Raw genomic sequence first — 16,516 nt, 5'->3', positions numbered from 1 at the left:
TGCAGACAGCAAAAGGTGGCTTTATCAGCAAAACTGTTTCACCCAAAAACCTACTGGGTTAATGTTTAAACAGAAGATATAAGAAGAATTCATATTTTCTTAAATCTAACAAATTTTTGGTGTATAATATAAACAACAAATTCTTTCCTGCTCAAGGAAAATTCACTGGAATTAAGTAAATTTACACCAGGGATGAAGTTTACCCAGAGCATAAAGTTCACTTTAGTGAAATTATTTTTATTTGTAATGGGTTGAATGATTGCAATCTAGTTGTGTAACAGCTTTAAAAATACGGATTTAGAGAACTTTTTGAGCTGTCAAGTGAACTCCTAGTGGTCTAGAAATTAGCAAAATAACAGTTCTGCAGGCTTGAAAAAAAGCTGGACAGTCGTGCATGCTGCCTGTGTCAGTGCTGAAAAATGTGTCTTCTGTATTGTTACAGATTTTCTCAGGGGAAAAAGCTTCTCCTGCTATATACATTCTCAGTAATTACATTTTCCCTTAATTTGGAAGTAAAATATTTCCAAATATGATTTGTGTTGAAAATTCCAAATATTTATTGTGTCAACTTGTAGAACAGCCTGAAGGAAAAAGAGGGTTAGGGTAAAGAACTGGAATGTTCCTAAGTGTGTTGGAGGATAGAAATCTTAAACAGTGTAATATTTATGAGCAACCAAGAGGCTACATTCTGCTCTCAATTACTCTGGCATAAATCTAGAATTACTCATTGGAAGTTCAAACTTTTTTGCTGCAGATTTACACCCATATAACGAGGAACAGAGTTCAGTTCTGTAAGGGTGGGAAGATCAATTTGGCCGGAATGTAACTAGCCTGGAACTCAAACTCTAATCACAGAAAGAAAGCTTTTCCAGGTCAGATGGCCGGGTACACACTGTATCTCTCTTTCCCTCCTCCACCCCTCCCCTTTAGTTTATCTATTTGAAGCAGTCATAGGGTCCTATTCCTTGTAGTAGCATCCCATGGCATTAGATATTGGACTGCTTCAGCTTCATCATGTAACGCAGAATGAAAATGCTCAGACATGGAAGAGACGAGGCCGAAAGGAAGCAGGGCAATATAAAAAAAGTTGGTAGATTATAGTTTGAGGAAGTAAAGTGTAGAGACTTTTAAATGGCAGAGAGGGCTCAGGGAACCATAGTAAAACAGTAAGGAGGGAAAGAGGGTTAATATCCCCTATTGTGGAATATTGGAAAATTTCCTAAATTTAAGTAGAATCTTTTGACAGGTTGTCGGCGTGGATTTTTCACTATTCTACTATTACAGATCCCAGTGTTGCTCAAGTGGTTTGTACTGCAGAAATTGTAATGCTGTGCTAGAATTGTGTCTGAAAGGGGAAAAAAAAAATAAATCCAAAACCTGTCTGCACATCTTGTTCTTATTCTAGAGAAGATTCTCTCGCTGGGTTCAGAAAAGGGAATGGAATGAAAAATAGGACTTTCAAAGACAGTAAAAGAAAACGATAAAGGAATAAAAAGGAATAATGTATGGAATCTAATTATACCTTTTCTAAATGGAGAGAGAGAGACTGTACTAGTATGTGGCAGACTTAGCTGACAGAAGTAGTTGGAATTATGTAGTTTTGTACCAGCTGAAAATCTTCTTGGGTCTATCAACAAAGTTACTGAACTGTTGGCTGCGAAGCTACATGACTTTGTAATGAATACATTTTATGTAGATAATAGCCTCTGCCTTTGTCACCACTGAAGGTGCACATGCCACTGTTGACATTTTCACTAGTGGCTGTTAACTTAGTATGTGTTGGGTTTTAGCTAATAGTATCTATTTAGGGGGATGATCCAGCTAAGTAACCAGTTCAGTCCCCCTTCTGGTTTTGATAAAACTGTGCTTTCTTTATAGCTCATCCTAGGGTTATTGTAGGTGGAACAAAATTATTTTGGCTTTCTATTTTACTTTTTAATTTGTGAATGCTGATGTTGCTTTTATGGCTGCCATATGCTTGTTACATATGTCAGTTCTAAAAGCCCCACTGATGGATGAAAGCTGGGAAAGGAGTTTTATCATTTGTCTCCCTTCTAGCACTCTTCTTGCACTTGAAGGTAAGTCCAATATAATAAATAACCATAGCCTCTTTTTTTTTCTAACATGCCATTTCCAACATCTGTAAGGTAATATTTCTCCCCAGTATGCTGAGAAGCAGGAAGGAAGCATCTAACATCTGCAGGATTTGAGGTTATTTTTGACAGCTGTGTGCTATTGAGTGTATCTGGGTTTGTTGGTTGATTGTTTTTTTTTTTTGTGGAAGATAAAACAACCCAGGTGAATTGCTCAAAGTTCATTAATGACTGTCAATCAGACACGTTGAACATGTGTACTCATATATAAATAAAGGTACACAAGAAAAGATAAAACCATGTGTCTATAGATAGAGTGGCAGTGAGAAGGTGTAGTTTACTGACCTGAGAAAGCTGCTATTGTAATGTACTATTAGATTTCTGTTATGATAGCACGAGGTAGATGGAGTTGGGAGGTATTTGGTAATGAGAAACAGCAGTTCATCTTCGACACCTATTGATCAAAAACCTGGAAGGTTTTGTCTAGCAACATATAGAATCCATTTCAGCAGTTGGCCTGGAGCACACTCTTATCACAGCAGACTAGAGCAAGGCACAAACTTTCAAGGCTAACTGTAGGAAATGTTCACATATGGCCAACAGGAGATACAGGCAGATGACCGAGATTTTTAGTAAGTGCATTAGGCCAATTTTTATTTGAAAGAGAAGAGCACGCACTTACAGCTAAATTGTACATGGTCAAAGTTTTTTATCCATTGACACACAAGGCCTGTGTGCCTAATATTTTGCAGGTAGAGACGAGTGACTATCTCTGCCAGAGCTCCAAGCTGGCCAAGCACAAGACAAGGGCAGGAAGCCACAATGAGTGTGGTGATAAACCCCAGTGAAGAAACACTGCTAAAAAATGTGGACTCTGTGTAGTGTTATCATAACTCTTCAATCAGAGCAGGCAAATCACACAAACACATAGGCAGAAAGAGCACATCTACTTATCAAAATGATACAAAAATCCTAGTGTGATCTCAGGGTACTTTCCGATATATGTTCTTTGACTAACAACTCGAGATCCATAATGGCAGTATTAGCCAGAGCAAGGATCCATCACTCAGTATTCTGCTTCTGACCAGTAGCAGTAGAATATGCGCAGGGGAAGTGTATGGAAATGGGGCATACAGAATTATAGAATCATTTATGTTGGAAAGACCTTTAAGATCAACAAGTCCAGCTGTAAACCTGCCATTGCCATGGGGCATAATGTTTCCCGCAGTACACCCATCCAGCATCAGGGTGAGGTAAATGTCAGATTTTCCAATGGGAATTGTGGCAAGGAAGATGATGTAATGGTGATCTTGTAATTCTTCACCAAGAACTACAATGTTTGTCCATGATTTATGTTGAGTTCATTAAGTTTGCCAAAGGAAATCACCTTTAAAATGCCTGCCAGTAACCCCTGAATTAGTGCAAATCATAGGAAATGTAGGATAAATATGAAATATTTATGTGCTTGAAGAAAATGAAAATAATGTGGGTGCTGTAGGAGGCCTTACATAATAAGAAAATTAGCTACAATGACTATCTGCAAAGACCAACAAGAAACTAAAGCCATGGCTTGGATTATTCACCTATACTGATAAGCAGTGGGGAATAACAGGCAATATTATGTGATAGTTGTGACTTAGATGAAGGTAGAGAGAAGCAGGCAGGTAGACGTGGTATAGCTAGCACAGTAGGTATTAGAAATTGCGGGTGATGCAAGCCAACACTGAATGAGTACCGTCTCAGATCAAGAAGGAAGCATACAGTAGATTGTGAGTCAGAAGTACTCCTCCAGCTGCAGTGCAGCTCACACTTGTTTAAGGTCAAATATCAAAGCTAGTTCCTGAAAATCTATCCATCTTTGTTTTCATGAAGTATTCTTTAGGTATTATTGTAATTTTCTATTTTTTTTGAAACACCTATAGCTAACCTTTCATTCCTAACCATTTTCATGATTATTAAAAAAGTTGTTCTTTTCTTCACTGCTGTCTGGATACACTTATGGCAGAGCAAGTTTTCTTCATATCTCCTAAACTCTCTGTGCAGTAATTTCCACTGACTGCGGGAGTATCTGCTGGTGATAGCTAAGCTGATTGACTTCAAAGTCTCTTACTGTTGTTGCCGCACTTGGCCAAGAGTCTCCTCATGACTGTAGCAGATGTTTCTAAGCTTTTTTTTTTTTTTAAAGTTGCTTTTTTTTTTTTTTTTTTTAAATAGACCAATAGGAACCTTATGGAGCAGTTTTTCACTACAGTCCTGAAGTGAATGCCAGCACAGCTAGGATTTTGAAACCTTCTATCAGATCCACAGCACTCATAACAGGGAAGTAGATGAAAGCATAGGTTTGCCACTCTGCCAGCACCTGATGGTGGATAATCAGCAGATTCCTGTTCAGTCTCAGTTTCTTTATCTCAATGGGTTATTTTTTACAGTTCGTTGGAAAATTTCACAGTAAGATTATTCTCTGAAGAAATTTTGGATGCATGTTCTGAACAGTTCACACTTAGTATCAAGTCAGAACAGATTTGGTGAACCCACATATATTGCCAACTTCCCTCTCATCTAATGAGAACTTATAAATGACTCCTTAGCATCATAAAATATACCATAAGCATTTTAGGGTGTGTGTACATTGGGAGAATCTTGTTCTAGGAAAATCTGTTTTGAGAGCAGTAGTGATTGGAGAGAATTTGGGGGAGAGGGGGGAAATAGTTTAAATTTCAAATTTCAGATGGATCATAGCTGCTTCAATTAATAACATTAATAAAAATAGACCAGGAATTCTGTTCTTTACCACTTCCATAGTTAAGTAATGTTATCACTGTTATAACTGAATTGTGTCTACTTTAGACATTTTTCCAGTAACTCTAGAGAGAGATAGAGCACTCTTAAACACTCTGAGAAGTGAGGGAAACGATCCTCTGGCAATGCAGCACTGAAGTCATGTACCTGTAATGTATCCTAGACAGAAAGATACAGAGCAAGCAGGAACTGAAATCAGTAACTTACCATGGCTCACCAAAGGTGATACTAAGCCAGAAATCCTTTCAGAGACAGCCAGCCAGGTGGGAAAGAGAGCAGAAATGCAAGAGAGAGAAGTTGCCTGCCAGTGGCCATAAGGATGCTGGAGAAGCCAGTGTGGCATGCTGCACCTTGGAGAAGGTTTGTAAATGAGAAACTGAGGAAAAAGGGAAAAAAAGGAAAGAAAAGCTGGCACTTCAATTCTTAGGGTGAGTATAAGCTTCCAGATCAGTTTTTGCGGATTGAAAACACTGGGGAAGTTTCCTTGTTAGCTGCAGTTAACAGCCGTTTTGAGAGTCATCAGCATTTGTTTGGTTCATTTATTTAGAAAGGAACAAATGGATTATCTTTTTTTTTTTTTTATTCTTTTCCTCTTCCACCTCCCAAAGAGGAAAGCTGACACATTCATTAGGAAAGCTGATGCATTCATTAAGCTTTACCAGGTGGCTGTACAGTCTAGTCAGTATGTCAGTATATAAATACTCGCATAGCCAGTATGTCAGTATATAAATACTCACATAGTATGTTCAGTTCCTATTAGTCCTTTCTTATCCTTACAAAATTTTTGTTTGGATTGCCCAATCCTATAGTATTTAAGCTTGATTCCTTTAAGCCAAATACTTAATGATTAAAGGGAGCGCATAACAAGCAGAAATAATTATAATTTTTAAACTACATATATGTATAAACCAGAAAAATCCCTACTTGAGTACTGTGGCCCCATATAGACTTAGGAAGGTCGTTTAGCCTTCCACTTGGCTGTATTATAATATATCTTTCATACTTCATAAGGAGATACACTACTAAATTACTCATACAGGTTTGAAAACATCTGATGGAAGATGCTGCAAAAGTACAGCATGTATAAAAATTATAAAAGATCTTGTAACTTCTGTCAGTGCATTCACAACCGTAAATGCCTGGCTGAGCTTTTGAAGGACCAAATCGTTCAAAGGATGAAACAATATCCTTGTTTGAAAGTTGTCGTCTTTGAAAAGCTTCCCCAAACATTCAGCCAAAGCAGAAGGATTTCCTTTAGGAAGCCGGATGCACCTTTTTCTGTGACTGTAAGTGGTCTTTGGATTATATATCTTTGGGAATTCCAAACTGTTAAGTAAAACAATAGCAGCTTACTCAGTAGCATTTCATACTTGCAGATAGGATTGAATACTTAGTAAGTGTCTTACCTTGAGACTAATGGATTAATTTGACTTTCATAATAAGAAGAATAATGCCAGTAGAATGATGCTGCGAGCATGAATTTGAACTGAACGATTTGATTCATCATTATCTGACACACTGAAAATATTTTGTTACACCAAACAGACACACAGAGTGCTTCTTGAGTTATGAAATTTTACACCTTGATTACCTGGGTTTATTAAATAAACCATAAAAAATGTTTCCTTCAGTGTCTTCAGTATTTTAGCATTGTTGGTTGTTTTTCCAAGAGCTGTCTGTCCCCAGCTGGGGAAAACTTTTTGCTTAACCTGTAATCAGTACACACAAAATTGTGTGATTTTATCGGCACATTCAAGCTCATTCAGATGTTGGCCTGGCTCACATAAGCTATAGACACAGCTGTTACACCAGTGGGATGAAGTAGGGAAACAGCTCAGAACAAACCTCTGCAGTCTCTGGATCCCTGACATTTCCTGTTTGACCCTGAACACATGCAACAGCTTCCTTGTCAATGATCATAAACCAAAAGGAGCAAACAAATCTCTTGGCTCCACTTTTGAGGCAGGTGTCCCCTCTCTTGATATTTCCTGTGGTCAGAGAGACACTGCCAGCTGTCTGTTCAGTTCATGTGAACAGTTTATCTGTTGGCTGGGTGTACACATGGAGAACAGTCTTCATAGGACCCATTCTGGTGTCAGATGCAATGAAGGAAAGGAAATTTATGCCGGGGTGTTGTGCTATGAATGGTTATTCCTGTTAAGTCTTGAGAACAAAAATTCACATTAATGCTATAACTGAAAGACACCTTAGATTTCAGGTATGTTTACTCTTGTGATGTGAAATAAATATTACAGTTTTTTCTGTGATGTTGGGATTGTTATAATGACTGCACACATACTGTCTGAGGTACAGATCATTCATCTAATTCATGATTGCTGTAAAAACATTGATTACTTGACACTTCAGAAGTCATGCTTTATTGCCAGATTATCATCATTTTTATTCCTTATTAGCTAAAGAAATGGCCCTGCTTTCAACATTTCAGTGGAACTGCCATTACTTTTAACAAGACTGCTAAGAACTGCAGTTTGACCTTTGCTTTGTTTCCTCACTTTTTGGTCTGTCTTTCCACTTTTTATCTAGCATCCCACTTGAAGTGTTGTCCTCTGTTTTTTTCCACAGCTCAGTTACCTTCCAGCTTCCTCATAGTTCTCTAAGCTTTCCTGCACAACTTTGTCATTTCCCTTGTGTCAGGGCTTCAGTCATGATCTGTGTTAATCCTCCTGCATCCTGAATCCAAATGGCTTGAAGATGTATAAGCTGAGAAAAGTCTAAGCAGGTAAATTAGAAGACTACAGGTCCTCTTTCTGTACCGTGTTTAGCCTGACCTCTTTCTATGCAATCGCTTTTTAGACATGTCTCTATCAGCTTCATGTAAGCAAGTGAAGATATGTGTCCCGTGTTTCTGTCAGCTATATCTTTTTGCTCACTACTTTCTCTAGCCTGCCAAGAGTACTTCCCTTTGTTCCCCCCAGCTTGACATACCACCCCCCATGCAAGGCAGTTTGGTGTTTCTTTCATTTCAGTAACCCCAGGTTATAGCCACTGCTTGCAGCTTCACCCCTGGTTTCTCACAGGTATGCCTTCTTTTAGTTTGGACACTATTCATATAAATCTAAATCATCCTCATTCCTGCTTTTGATTCTCCCTGGCAGCTCTGCTTAATGGTCACTTAGCTGCCCCCCCCCCCCCGATTTACCAAGGACAATCCCACCAAACTCGCACAAACTCACACTGCCAGCAGGATGCCAAACAAGGCACCCTTCTTCGAAGCATCCCGCTTTGCCTTTTCTGCACAGTTATGAGCTGTTCCTCCCTTTATAGAATGCCTGTGGGCCTAGGCACCTTCTGCCCACAGTGCCATACTCTGCCTGTCCAGCTCCACCACTAGCACCTGTGACTACTGCCAGTTCATTCAAGCTTTATCCTGTGCTTTCCTGTTTGCTTGGAAAACACTGCTGAGTCTTATCTGTTAAGTATTCTCTCCCCTCATATCCTTCTTAAACCCTACATTCATCATAAGGTACACAAAAGCCTTCCAAGTGAAAAAATGTAGCCAAGTGATTTCTAAAAATAGCAGATGTTTGTTTATTTATCTTTTGTTTAGAATTAGAGAAAACAAAAAAAAGGAAGACCAGGCTTGCAACCAGACTTATAACCACATTTGTGCCTATGGAGTGTTATTACTGTTTTCTTCCATTATTTTTCCCAATTCCTGCAAATAATCATAGTTTCTTATTTGTATCTTTGGTAGACCAGAAGCACTTCTGAATTTTATCATTGTAAAAATCCTAGGTAAATGGGGTTCTGAAATTGATGGCCCTAACCTGGTAAATTTAATAATTATTTTGAAAGAGTAATGATTATTTTGAAAGAGTAACACCACTTCACATCATTGTTTCCAAACCCTGTTGGTTATGTATTACAGATGACTCTCTCCTAGTAAGTTTGCTTACTTATTCCTTTTAGGGTTTCTGTGCTGGGAAAATGGGTTGCAAAAGAGACTGTGGGTATCATGACCTCATCACTCGTATTCAAAAGAAGAACAGCAAGATTACCATAATGCATTATTTTGTAAAATTATAACCCTGAGAAGTAATAAGATTCAATTACATTTTTTTGGCAAAGTTCTTTTTAAGAAAGTGTCTGTCTCATGACTCTAGTTTGGTCTTTGTCTTCATCATTGGTTAACAGTCCTCATGAGGATTTTTCATCTCCTCAAACCTTGCAAGAGATAAATCCCTCTTTTCCTGTGGTCCACTTCAGCTTTTGCATATGTGCACTTTCTAAAGTATTAACTGTTAACAGTTGTGCCTAAGAAACCTGAATTCCTTATGTAGCCGCAGTGCTTTATGATGCTGGAGAACAAATGTGGACCGCACAAGGAGCTTTCTTCCCCTTTGCTCTCCACAAGACCTGAAATGTCACACCAAAAAAAAATATTCATTTGAGCAGAGCGGTGGATCCTGTGAGATGGACTTTTCTAAACTGCAGAGCAGTTAGTTACCTCTCTGCAGTCTGCTGTTAATGGTAGCAAAACCAAAGAGGAGAGGATGCTGAAACGGGTTATCTGATCCTCTGTACACACACTTCAAAACTCAGGAGATTCCTAAACCAGGTCACATTCACTCCTACAAACTCCAAAGAAGAATGGGATAGTTTATAAGTCAGTAGAGAGTTGAATTTTTACCTAGTGTGTCAGTGTGATCTCTGTAAAGGAAAGATAGAGGATATATAGAGGATATATTACTGTGTATTGCAGGTTGTTTTATTCTGCAAAATAATTTCAAAGGGTGATTTAAGAGGACCCTTTTAGTCTGCTTCTCATTTACTTTGTTTTCTTTTCAATGCTTTTTCTAACTCTTGCCATCTTTAATTTGAGAATTTATATGCCCAGAAGGCTCTTATTTTCTCTGGGGCTTAAATCTATAGTGTTAATAGTACATACTATTCAAGGAAGTCATAGTTAATACCATGTAGGATATTAGTGGCAGAATAGGATTCAGGTCTCTCTGTGTTTTGGCTTGGAAGAGATAAAAAGAAAAATAAATAGTGGAGCATTTTTTTATCCATAATGTTGGGTGATAATCCCATAGAGTTTAATGGTGTGGCATTTCTGCGTATTTTTTTTTCCTTATAACACTTTTTAAAGGGTTCCGTTGCTATAAGCTCTCAAAGGAATTTACAGTTGTCCTTTTAAGTAAGTGCTTATGCTGCTCAGTGATTTGGACTGTCCATCGTGACTCATTTTATAGCCTGCTCTGCTTGCCTATCTGTCTTGTGTTTACACATACAAGGATCTGAGGTTGCCAGCAAGACTATTTCTCTATTTCTGTGAGCAACAAGCAGAAACGATGCATTGGACACGGGCTTCATAGAGCTTTAAATGTTTTTAGAAAGGGAAGTGTTAACCTTGAATAGATGACGTTAACACCACCAAGAAAGAGATAAAAAAAACCCAGCAAGTCAGAAAAGCTGTATTGACTAAATCTTCTAACAATGCTTGTGATTTTCCTATATCCTGCCCTGTGTTTTTGTATGGATTTTTCATAGCACAAACAGACATTACCCACACTGTGATTCAGCGTCTGTGCCTAGCCATGCTCTTGCACGATTTTAACTTGATTTCACGGGAGTAACAGGGAATGAAACACCGTAGCTCGTGGTTGTCAGCAGTGAAAAATAGCCAGGAATCAGACAAACAGCTTCATTGCTGAGATTATTTCCGGGATGAAAACTCTTCCAACAGCTGTTTGCTTTGGCCACTAGTCAGATCCTTTTTTTTTTTTTTTAAATAAGAAAAAAAAGAGGTTTGTTTTTTGTTGTTTTTTTGTTGTTTTTTTTTGGTTTTTTCAGATGTGGGCTGGTTATTTATGTAGCCAGGAAGAGGTCTCTGCTTCCAGTGTTGTGGTCTCAGAGCTGTTTTGACAGTTGGAGTATGGGGAGGGTTCATCTCTCCCTCCTTTTCTCCCGTCCTTCATTCACTTAACACACAGACCTGGAATGCTGTAGGAAGAAGAGACAGCGAATTTATGAGTTCTTTAATCCCAGACAGGCAACTCTGTGGCAGTTACCTTCAAGAAAATTTCACGCCCCAAAGGAGCGTTTAGTCTTACAGAGCCACTGACTCACTGAGCAGCGTGTGTGAGTGGCTGCGAGGGAGAAGGGGAGAGATGAAGGAAAAGTTTTGCTTCCTTGTGAAACTCGTATTATTATTCTTGTTTTAAGATGTTTTTGAAAAGATGACTGCTACTTTTGTTTAAAGTATTTGTTCTGGAATTACTGAAGCTGGAGTCTACCAGACTGAGGTCAGGAGCATTTTCTTTGGCAGAAAGAAGGTACTTTTATAGAAGCCATGCCTGTACTTGGGGTTGCCTCCAAGCTCAGGCAGCCAGCCGTAGGGTCAAAGCCTGTTCACACTGCCCTCCCGATACCCAACCTTGGCCCCACCGGCTCGCAGCAGTACTCACCAAAGTCTTTGGAGCTTACTGGGGCAGAGAGCTCAATGCTTTCTTGCCAGCTTACATTAAAGTCAACCTGCGATTTTGGAGAAAGGAGAGCTCTTCAAGGAAAAACCCAGGAGATTGAAGATAGCAAGGTTAGTTCTAAACTTTAACTGTGGATCTCAATTCTCAGAAAATGTTGATTTGCTCATTCAAAGCCTGATAGAAACCTATTGCATGCAGAACTCGGGGGTAACTGGGTAAATAGACTTTTGCTATCATCACTGAAGTCACATAGCAGCCTTGGAAATTTGTTTTATTCAGTGTTGCTGTTGGAATAAATATTCTGGTTTTAAATGTTAGTGTTAACTGCTTCATAAATGCATTTTGATATGGATCAGTAGAATCTTAAGTTGAGAAAAATCATTCCAGTACCCAGTAAGCAGAGTAATGACATGACAGGACTTAAAGTAAAAAAAAACAAACAAAACCACTCTTGGCTGCTTCATGTTATATTATGAAGTTTAAAAAGAGCTCTCACACCCACACCTATTCCCACAGGGAGGCTCTTTTAAAATAAAAACAAGTAATTGATTTTCTTTTCACTTTTCAAATGATCTGGCTTCTCCTGCTGCAGAACTGCTGAACCAGAGAAACAGCTTCTCAGTGCAAAGTACCTGTGTTTTTCTCTTCTGAAAAATAGCTTCTTCGTAGTCCCACTCTACTTCTGATTCAATGTGATTGAAAAAATAAAGGTTTGTCTGAAATAGGATTCTTAGGGCTTTTTCTTTTGTAAAGGGAGAGCGTAGGTCTTCTTAAGTCTTATTTAACAATTTAACAACTTCTGCTTGCTTTTCTACAAGTCTGTCTGCTGTAGTTAAAAAACATTTTTCATGCTTTGAACATGAGTATTGACTTCTTTCTTGTCAGTAGTATATATTCCTGTAGATCTTTGAGTCAGTACACTACGGCTGCCTCTGTGGTTTAACAGCTTCAGCAAGCAGTGTTATGTAAGGTTACTTTCCACTGCTTTTCTAGTACTTCTGGTTTGTGGAACTGATTACCACACTGGGATTAAATATACATTTGTAGTTGCTTCTTATTTAGTTTGAGGACACTTGAGTGTCATCAGAGTTGTTAAAGTGGCAAGATACACATAATATATGTACTTGGTTTTCCTTTGTTTTTAGTTACTGGGTTAATTGAGTATTAGTGAAGAAAGTTGGTTTTGCGGTTAAAGCATAGGGTTGGGATTCTGAACATTTGGTTTCCTTTTTAATCCCTGCCACATATTTCCCCAGGAGATTTTGGTCATGTCACTTAAATTTTCCCTTGGAGTTTACTGTATCAGCTCTTCCTGCCTTCCAAAGATGATGCATTGGTGGTCTCAGACATGCTACATAGAAATACGAAGAGGGAACAGTGTATTCATCTCTTGATTACCAGAAGTGATGAACAGCTCTTTTCTATGACATGAGTGTGACATGAAGATAATAGTATCACTTTTCAACACAATGTGATTTTGCTTGATTGCTTATTTTTAATAGAAAATATTCTTTATGCTTCCTCTGTAATGTTGTTCTTTAATGGATATAGCACTAAAAGTAAATTAGATTTGCAAGTACAGTTTTCAAAAAAGCAAATACAATTGCATTGCTTACAGAGGGATGTTTCTTGATTCTTTGAAAAAGTGTGGAGAAAGATACAAAGCATCTTGTCTTCAGTGTTTAAACTACTTGGGAACTATTAATGATTAGCATGAAATGGGAGTCACATCCTTCCAAGGCATCTGGTCCTGAGCCCTGATGAAGTGCTTGTGAGTAAAGTAACAGGTTAGATGGACTCAAATTGTTCTCCTAATTTGCCATTACATGTTTCATGGGTTTGACAATAACTGTAATCTTAGAGACTGCTTTTTAAAGGAAAAAAACATAAACCAAACCAACCTCCAAAAACCAGCCTACCAGACATTGTATCTTTCTCTCTTTCTATTCTCAGTGGAAGCAGCTGAACACTTTTAAAAGATGACCCTTAAAGAGCAAGGCCTGTTTGTGCATATGGTGGTCTGAACACCTCCCCTGGCCACCTCTATTTACAGAGATTATTAATTTCTGCAGTCTTTCTATATTCCCCCTTACAAGTACAACATTCCCCATAAAGCTTAGTGGCAGCTCCTGACCAGTTTTCTTCCAGACATGTTTTGTGAAGGATGCTCTTTTATTCACTTTTTAAGCAAGTTTCGTGAAATCTTTTTGCCAAAGTAGTTTGGGCTATAAGGTGGGTGGTTATGATGAAGAAATAATTTTTAGGCTTTTCTCACTAGTAAGAAAATACTTTAGCCTAAAAGTATTGAATGCTTCATTAGTGATGGAGATCCACGCCACCCCAGTTCTCCAGTGCCTGGTAGTCTCAGCAGTATGTCCAGGTAATCTAAGCAGTCGTCCAAAGCACAAATTTGAGAGAGTTCTAAGAGTTAATGTCTTTCAGGTTTGCTGAGCAGATGTGAGTTCTGCATTACAAATGGTGTTGTTCCAAAGCTTGACCATTTCTGAGTGCTGTTTCCAATAGACCTTTGGTTGATTTCTTTGGTTACCAAACATATTAATCATACATGTGATATCCCTACATGGTTCTATGGCATAAAGTACTGTACTATAGGGAATGTTTCATTATAACAGTGATCAGATAAAAGGTCTTTCAATCAGAATGTAGTGAATACCTAGTCTGAATTTCCAGTTGAGAGGAAAATCTGCCTACATAGCATACTGCTTGTATGCTTTTATTATATCACTACATATAAGGCAGCACAGATTTTTGAAGAAAAATATATGGATATCTATCTGCAAAAGACAGTGGAACATGCAAACTAATCATCTGGTTAACTTTTGCCCTTGGCTGCTGGATTGCAGCCTTTAGCATTACTTTCTTTGGTATTTTACATATGCTGCACCGTGGGTCAGCAGCTTTCTCGTCCTGTCTGGAAAGCACTTAGGTTGACATGTGTAGTCACTGTGACGTATCCTGTTGCTATCTATAAGTGCTAAGGATTCCAAGATAAATTTGGGTTATACATGTCAATACAGCAGGTCATTGCCACCAGCTGTTTCCTCTATGGCCTTCAGTCTCACCAAAGCTGATTGTTTGAGACTTTTGACACTTGCGTTGGCTTTCTCACACAACTGTCTTGCCAAGGCTGGTTAGGAATACAGCTGCAAATATCAGTTCTCTTTTCCCTAGGTGTCTCTCCCATCTCACATGATTTTATTGCACTTGTAGTCTTGTTTTTTTTCTTTCTTTTTTGCAGACATGATGCAGTTTGAAGTTTAATACAAGTGATACTACTATTTTAATAAAAAACTGGTAGAAAAATCTTGAGATGATTAAGTTAAACTTTTTTCTTAATTGGATAGAACATAGTTAAGCTGAGGAAAACAAATAATAAGCTGTTAATGATTTTAATTATTCTCTGTGCAGTTTATTCAACTACATTTTTGTTCAAAATTTTAATAATTTGTGCTTTGGTACCTAAATCACACACAGGTCCATCTGCTTTCTTGCTAAACCCACTAATGTTTAAACTGACTGCATGAACACTTATGGTGTGAATAGTCATGCAAAATACTCGAATGCAAGCATTCAGAGCACATTCTTTGTCCCTGAGTATCATATAGACAAAAGTTTATTCCTATATATGTACACAGGAAAGGAATCCAGCTGCTGGATTCATGAGGTGAAATGCTGGCTGTCTTTGAAGCAGATGGAGTTTTGCTGTTCAGTTGGACCACAGAGTGTTCTTATGCAAACCCAAGTCTGAAAACATCAATGTATTTTGTAATATTTTTCTAACTGTGGGTACAGTATTATTTATATTTCTGTCACCACTTTTATACTGCTTGCTAAACTAATGAGACCGAAATTATCAGATCATGCTAGGCTGCTTTGTGATATTGTTCTAGTTCCAGAATGTGGTATTAAACAGTAACAAAATTAAAAAACTAACAAACTGTCAAACAGTATTGTAGAAGTGTAAATGAAGCAATGGCTTAAAACTGAAGAAATGGAAAAATACTTTCTTTGCAAAACCAACTTATTTTTGGCCACTAATTGATAACTCTGTACTGTATTGACCTGTAGTAAAATGCCAATGGCAATAGAGTTTTAGTCTAGGACACCATGATTGATTTCGGCTGCCCTCACACATTTGATGCTGCCGTCACAAGGGCACTGCCATGAATCCTCTCTGGCATAAAGCTGAGTGGTTGCTGGGAGTCAGCACCCCTGCTAGGCGTATGGGTTTTCTGGCCTGACTTCCTGGGGCTGCTTCTTGCAGTGCTCTGCTTTATGCTCCCAGAGGTTTCCTCCCATCATCAAGCTTTCTTCTTTCAAGAACACTGTATGTACCATCATTTTATGCTGCCAAACTGAATTTCCTCTGAGCTGAATCTGGTATATTAATTGTAGTGTTTTGGTTATATGACTCTGATGATAAGATTTTAGCTGTCTTTCCTGAGTTAATTTATTCTTTTACTGTCATATTATCTTTTCTTTTTCTTGTTTTCACTTTCTCTTTGGCCATGCTATCTCTCTGTTGCTGTCTGCTTTATCTGCTTCTTCCTTCCTGTTGGCAGACATCTTTACAGGCTTATGCATATGACTTATTTTTCTCTGTATCTACTAATCTAGTCTCCCTGTCATGCCTGCAACATTTTTCATATCACTGTTCATTATTAGAAAGCGCTAGTCAGGCTCAACAACTGATATAGTACACATATGTAAACCTAAAACCTTTCTAGATTGAGATTCTTGTAGCATGGAGATACTGGTCCACCTGAAGAAGGAGACACAACTGGCTTCTTCTCCAGAGCACAGATATCTGAGTAGTCAGGCTGGGGAAGTGGTCTGTGAATCAGCAGAACAGAGAATAGATGTGCTCTAACTGGCAAGCATAGCCAACAGAGTGGGGTGTGCAACTTAGTTGTACCAAGTGAAGATCATTAAAGTGATCTACAGTGAATATCAGTGTCACAAAACAAAACGAAATACTTTTATGTGATTAGGCAAAAGCACATACTGATGCTATTAAAGTGACTCTTGAGGTCCATTTCATTTAGTATGATACTATTGCATCTCAGTCTGAGCACCGCCAGCGTTATTCAGCCAACTGTGTTGCAGTAGGACATTGGAATGAGCATGGAAAGATCCCATTTTTTCCTCATCAAC

The 16,516-nt window shown here is 38.3% G+C and overlaps 1 protein-coding gene across 10 annotated transcripts in view; it reads left to right on the top strand.

Moving 5' to 3' along the window:
- NAV3 (neuron navigator 3) overlaps positions 1-16,516 on the top strand; it is a 544,137-nt gene that overhangs the window by 271,870 nt on the left and 255,751 nt on the right. For 4 of the 10 annotated variants that reach the window (XM_057429343.1, XM_057429340.1, XM_057429348.1 and 1 more), the window contains exon 1: positions 10,793-11,451. The exons of 3 other annotated variants lie outside the window; for them this stretch is intronic. In XM_057429343.1, the coding sequence (XP_057285326.1) occupies positions 11,209-11,451 (243 nt within the window). In that variant the 5' untranslated portion in view covers positions 10,793-11,208. Of the gene's footprint in view, positions 1-10,791; positions 11,452-16,516 lie in introns of those variants that run through there. 3 more of the 10 variants (XM_057429344.1, XM_057429339.1, XM_057429349.1) reach the window with 2 other exon arrangements.

Source organism: Pezoporus wallicus, unplaced genomic scaffold (assembly GCF_028554395.1).
Source record: "Pezoporus wallicus isolate ANWC-B61680 ecotype Strahan unplaced genomic scaffold, APGP_CSIRO_Pwel_v1 contig_5069, whole genome shotgun sequence".
Taxonomy (NCBI): Eukaryota; Metazoa; Chordata; class Aves; order Psittaciformes; family Psittacidae; genus Pezoporus; species Pezoporus wallicus.
This window is presented reverse-complemented; position numbering and strand designations above follow the sequence as displayed.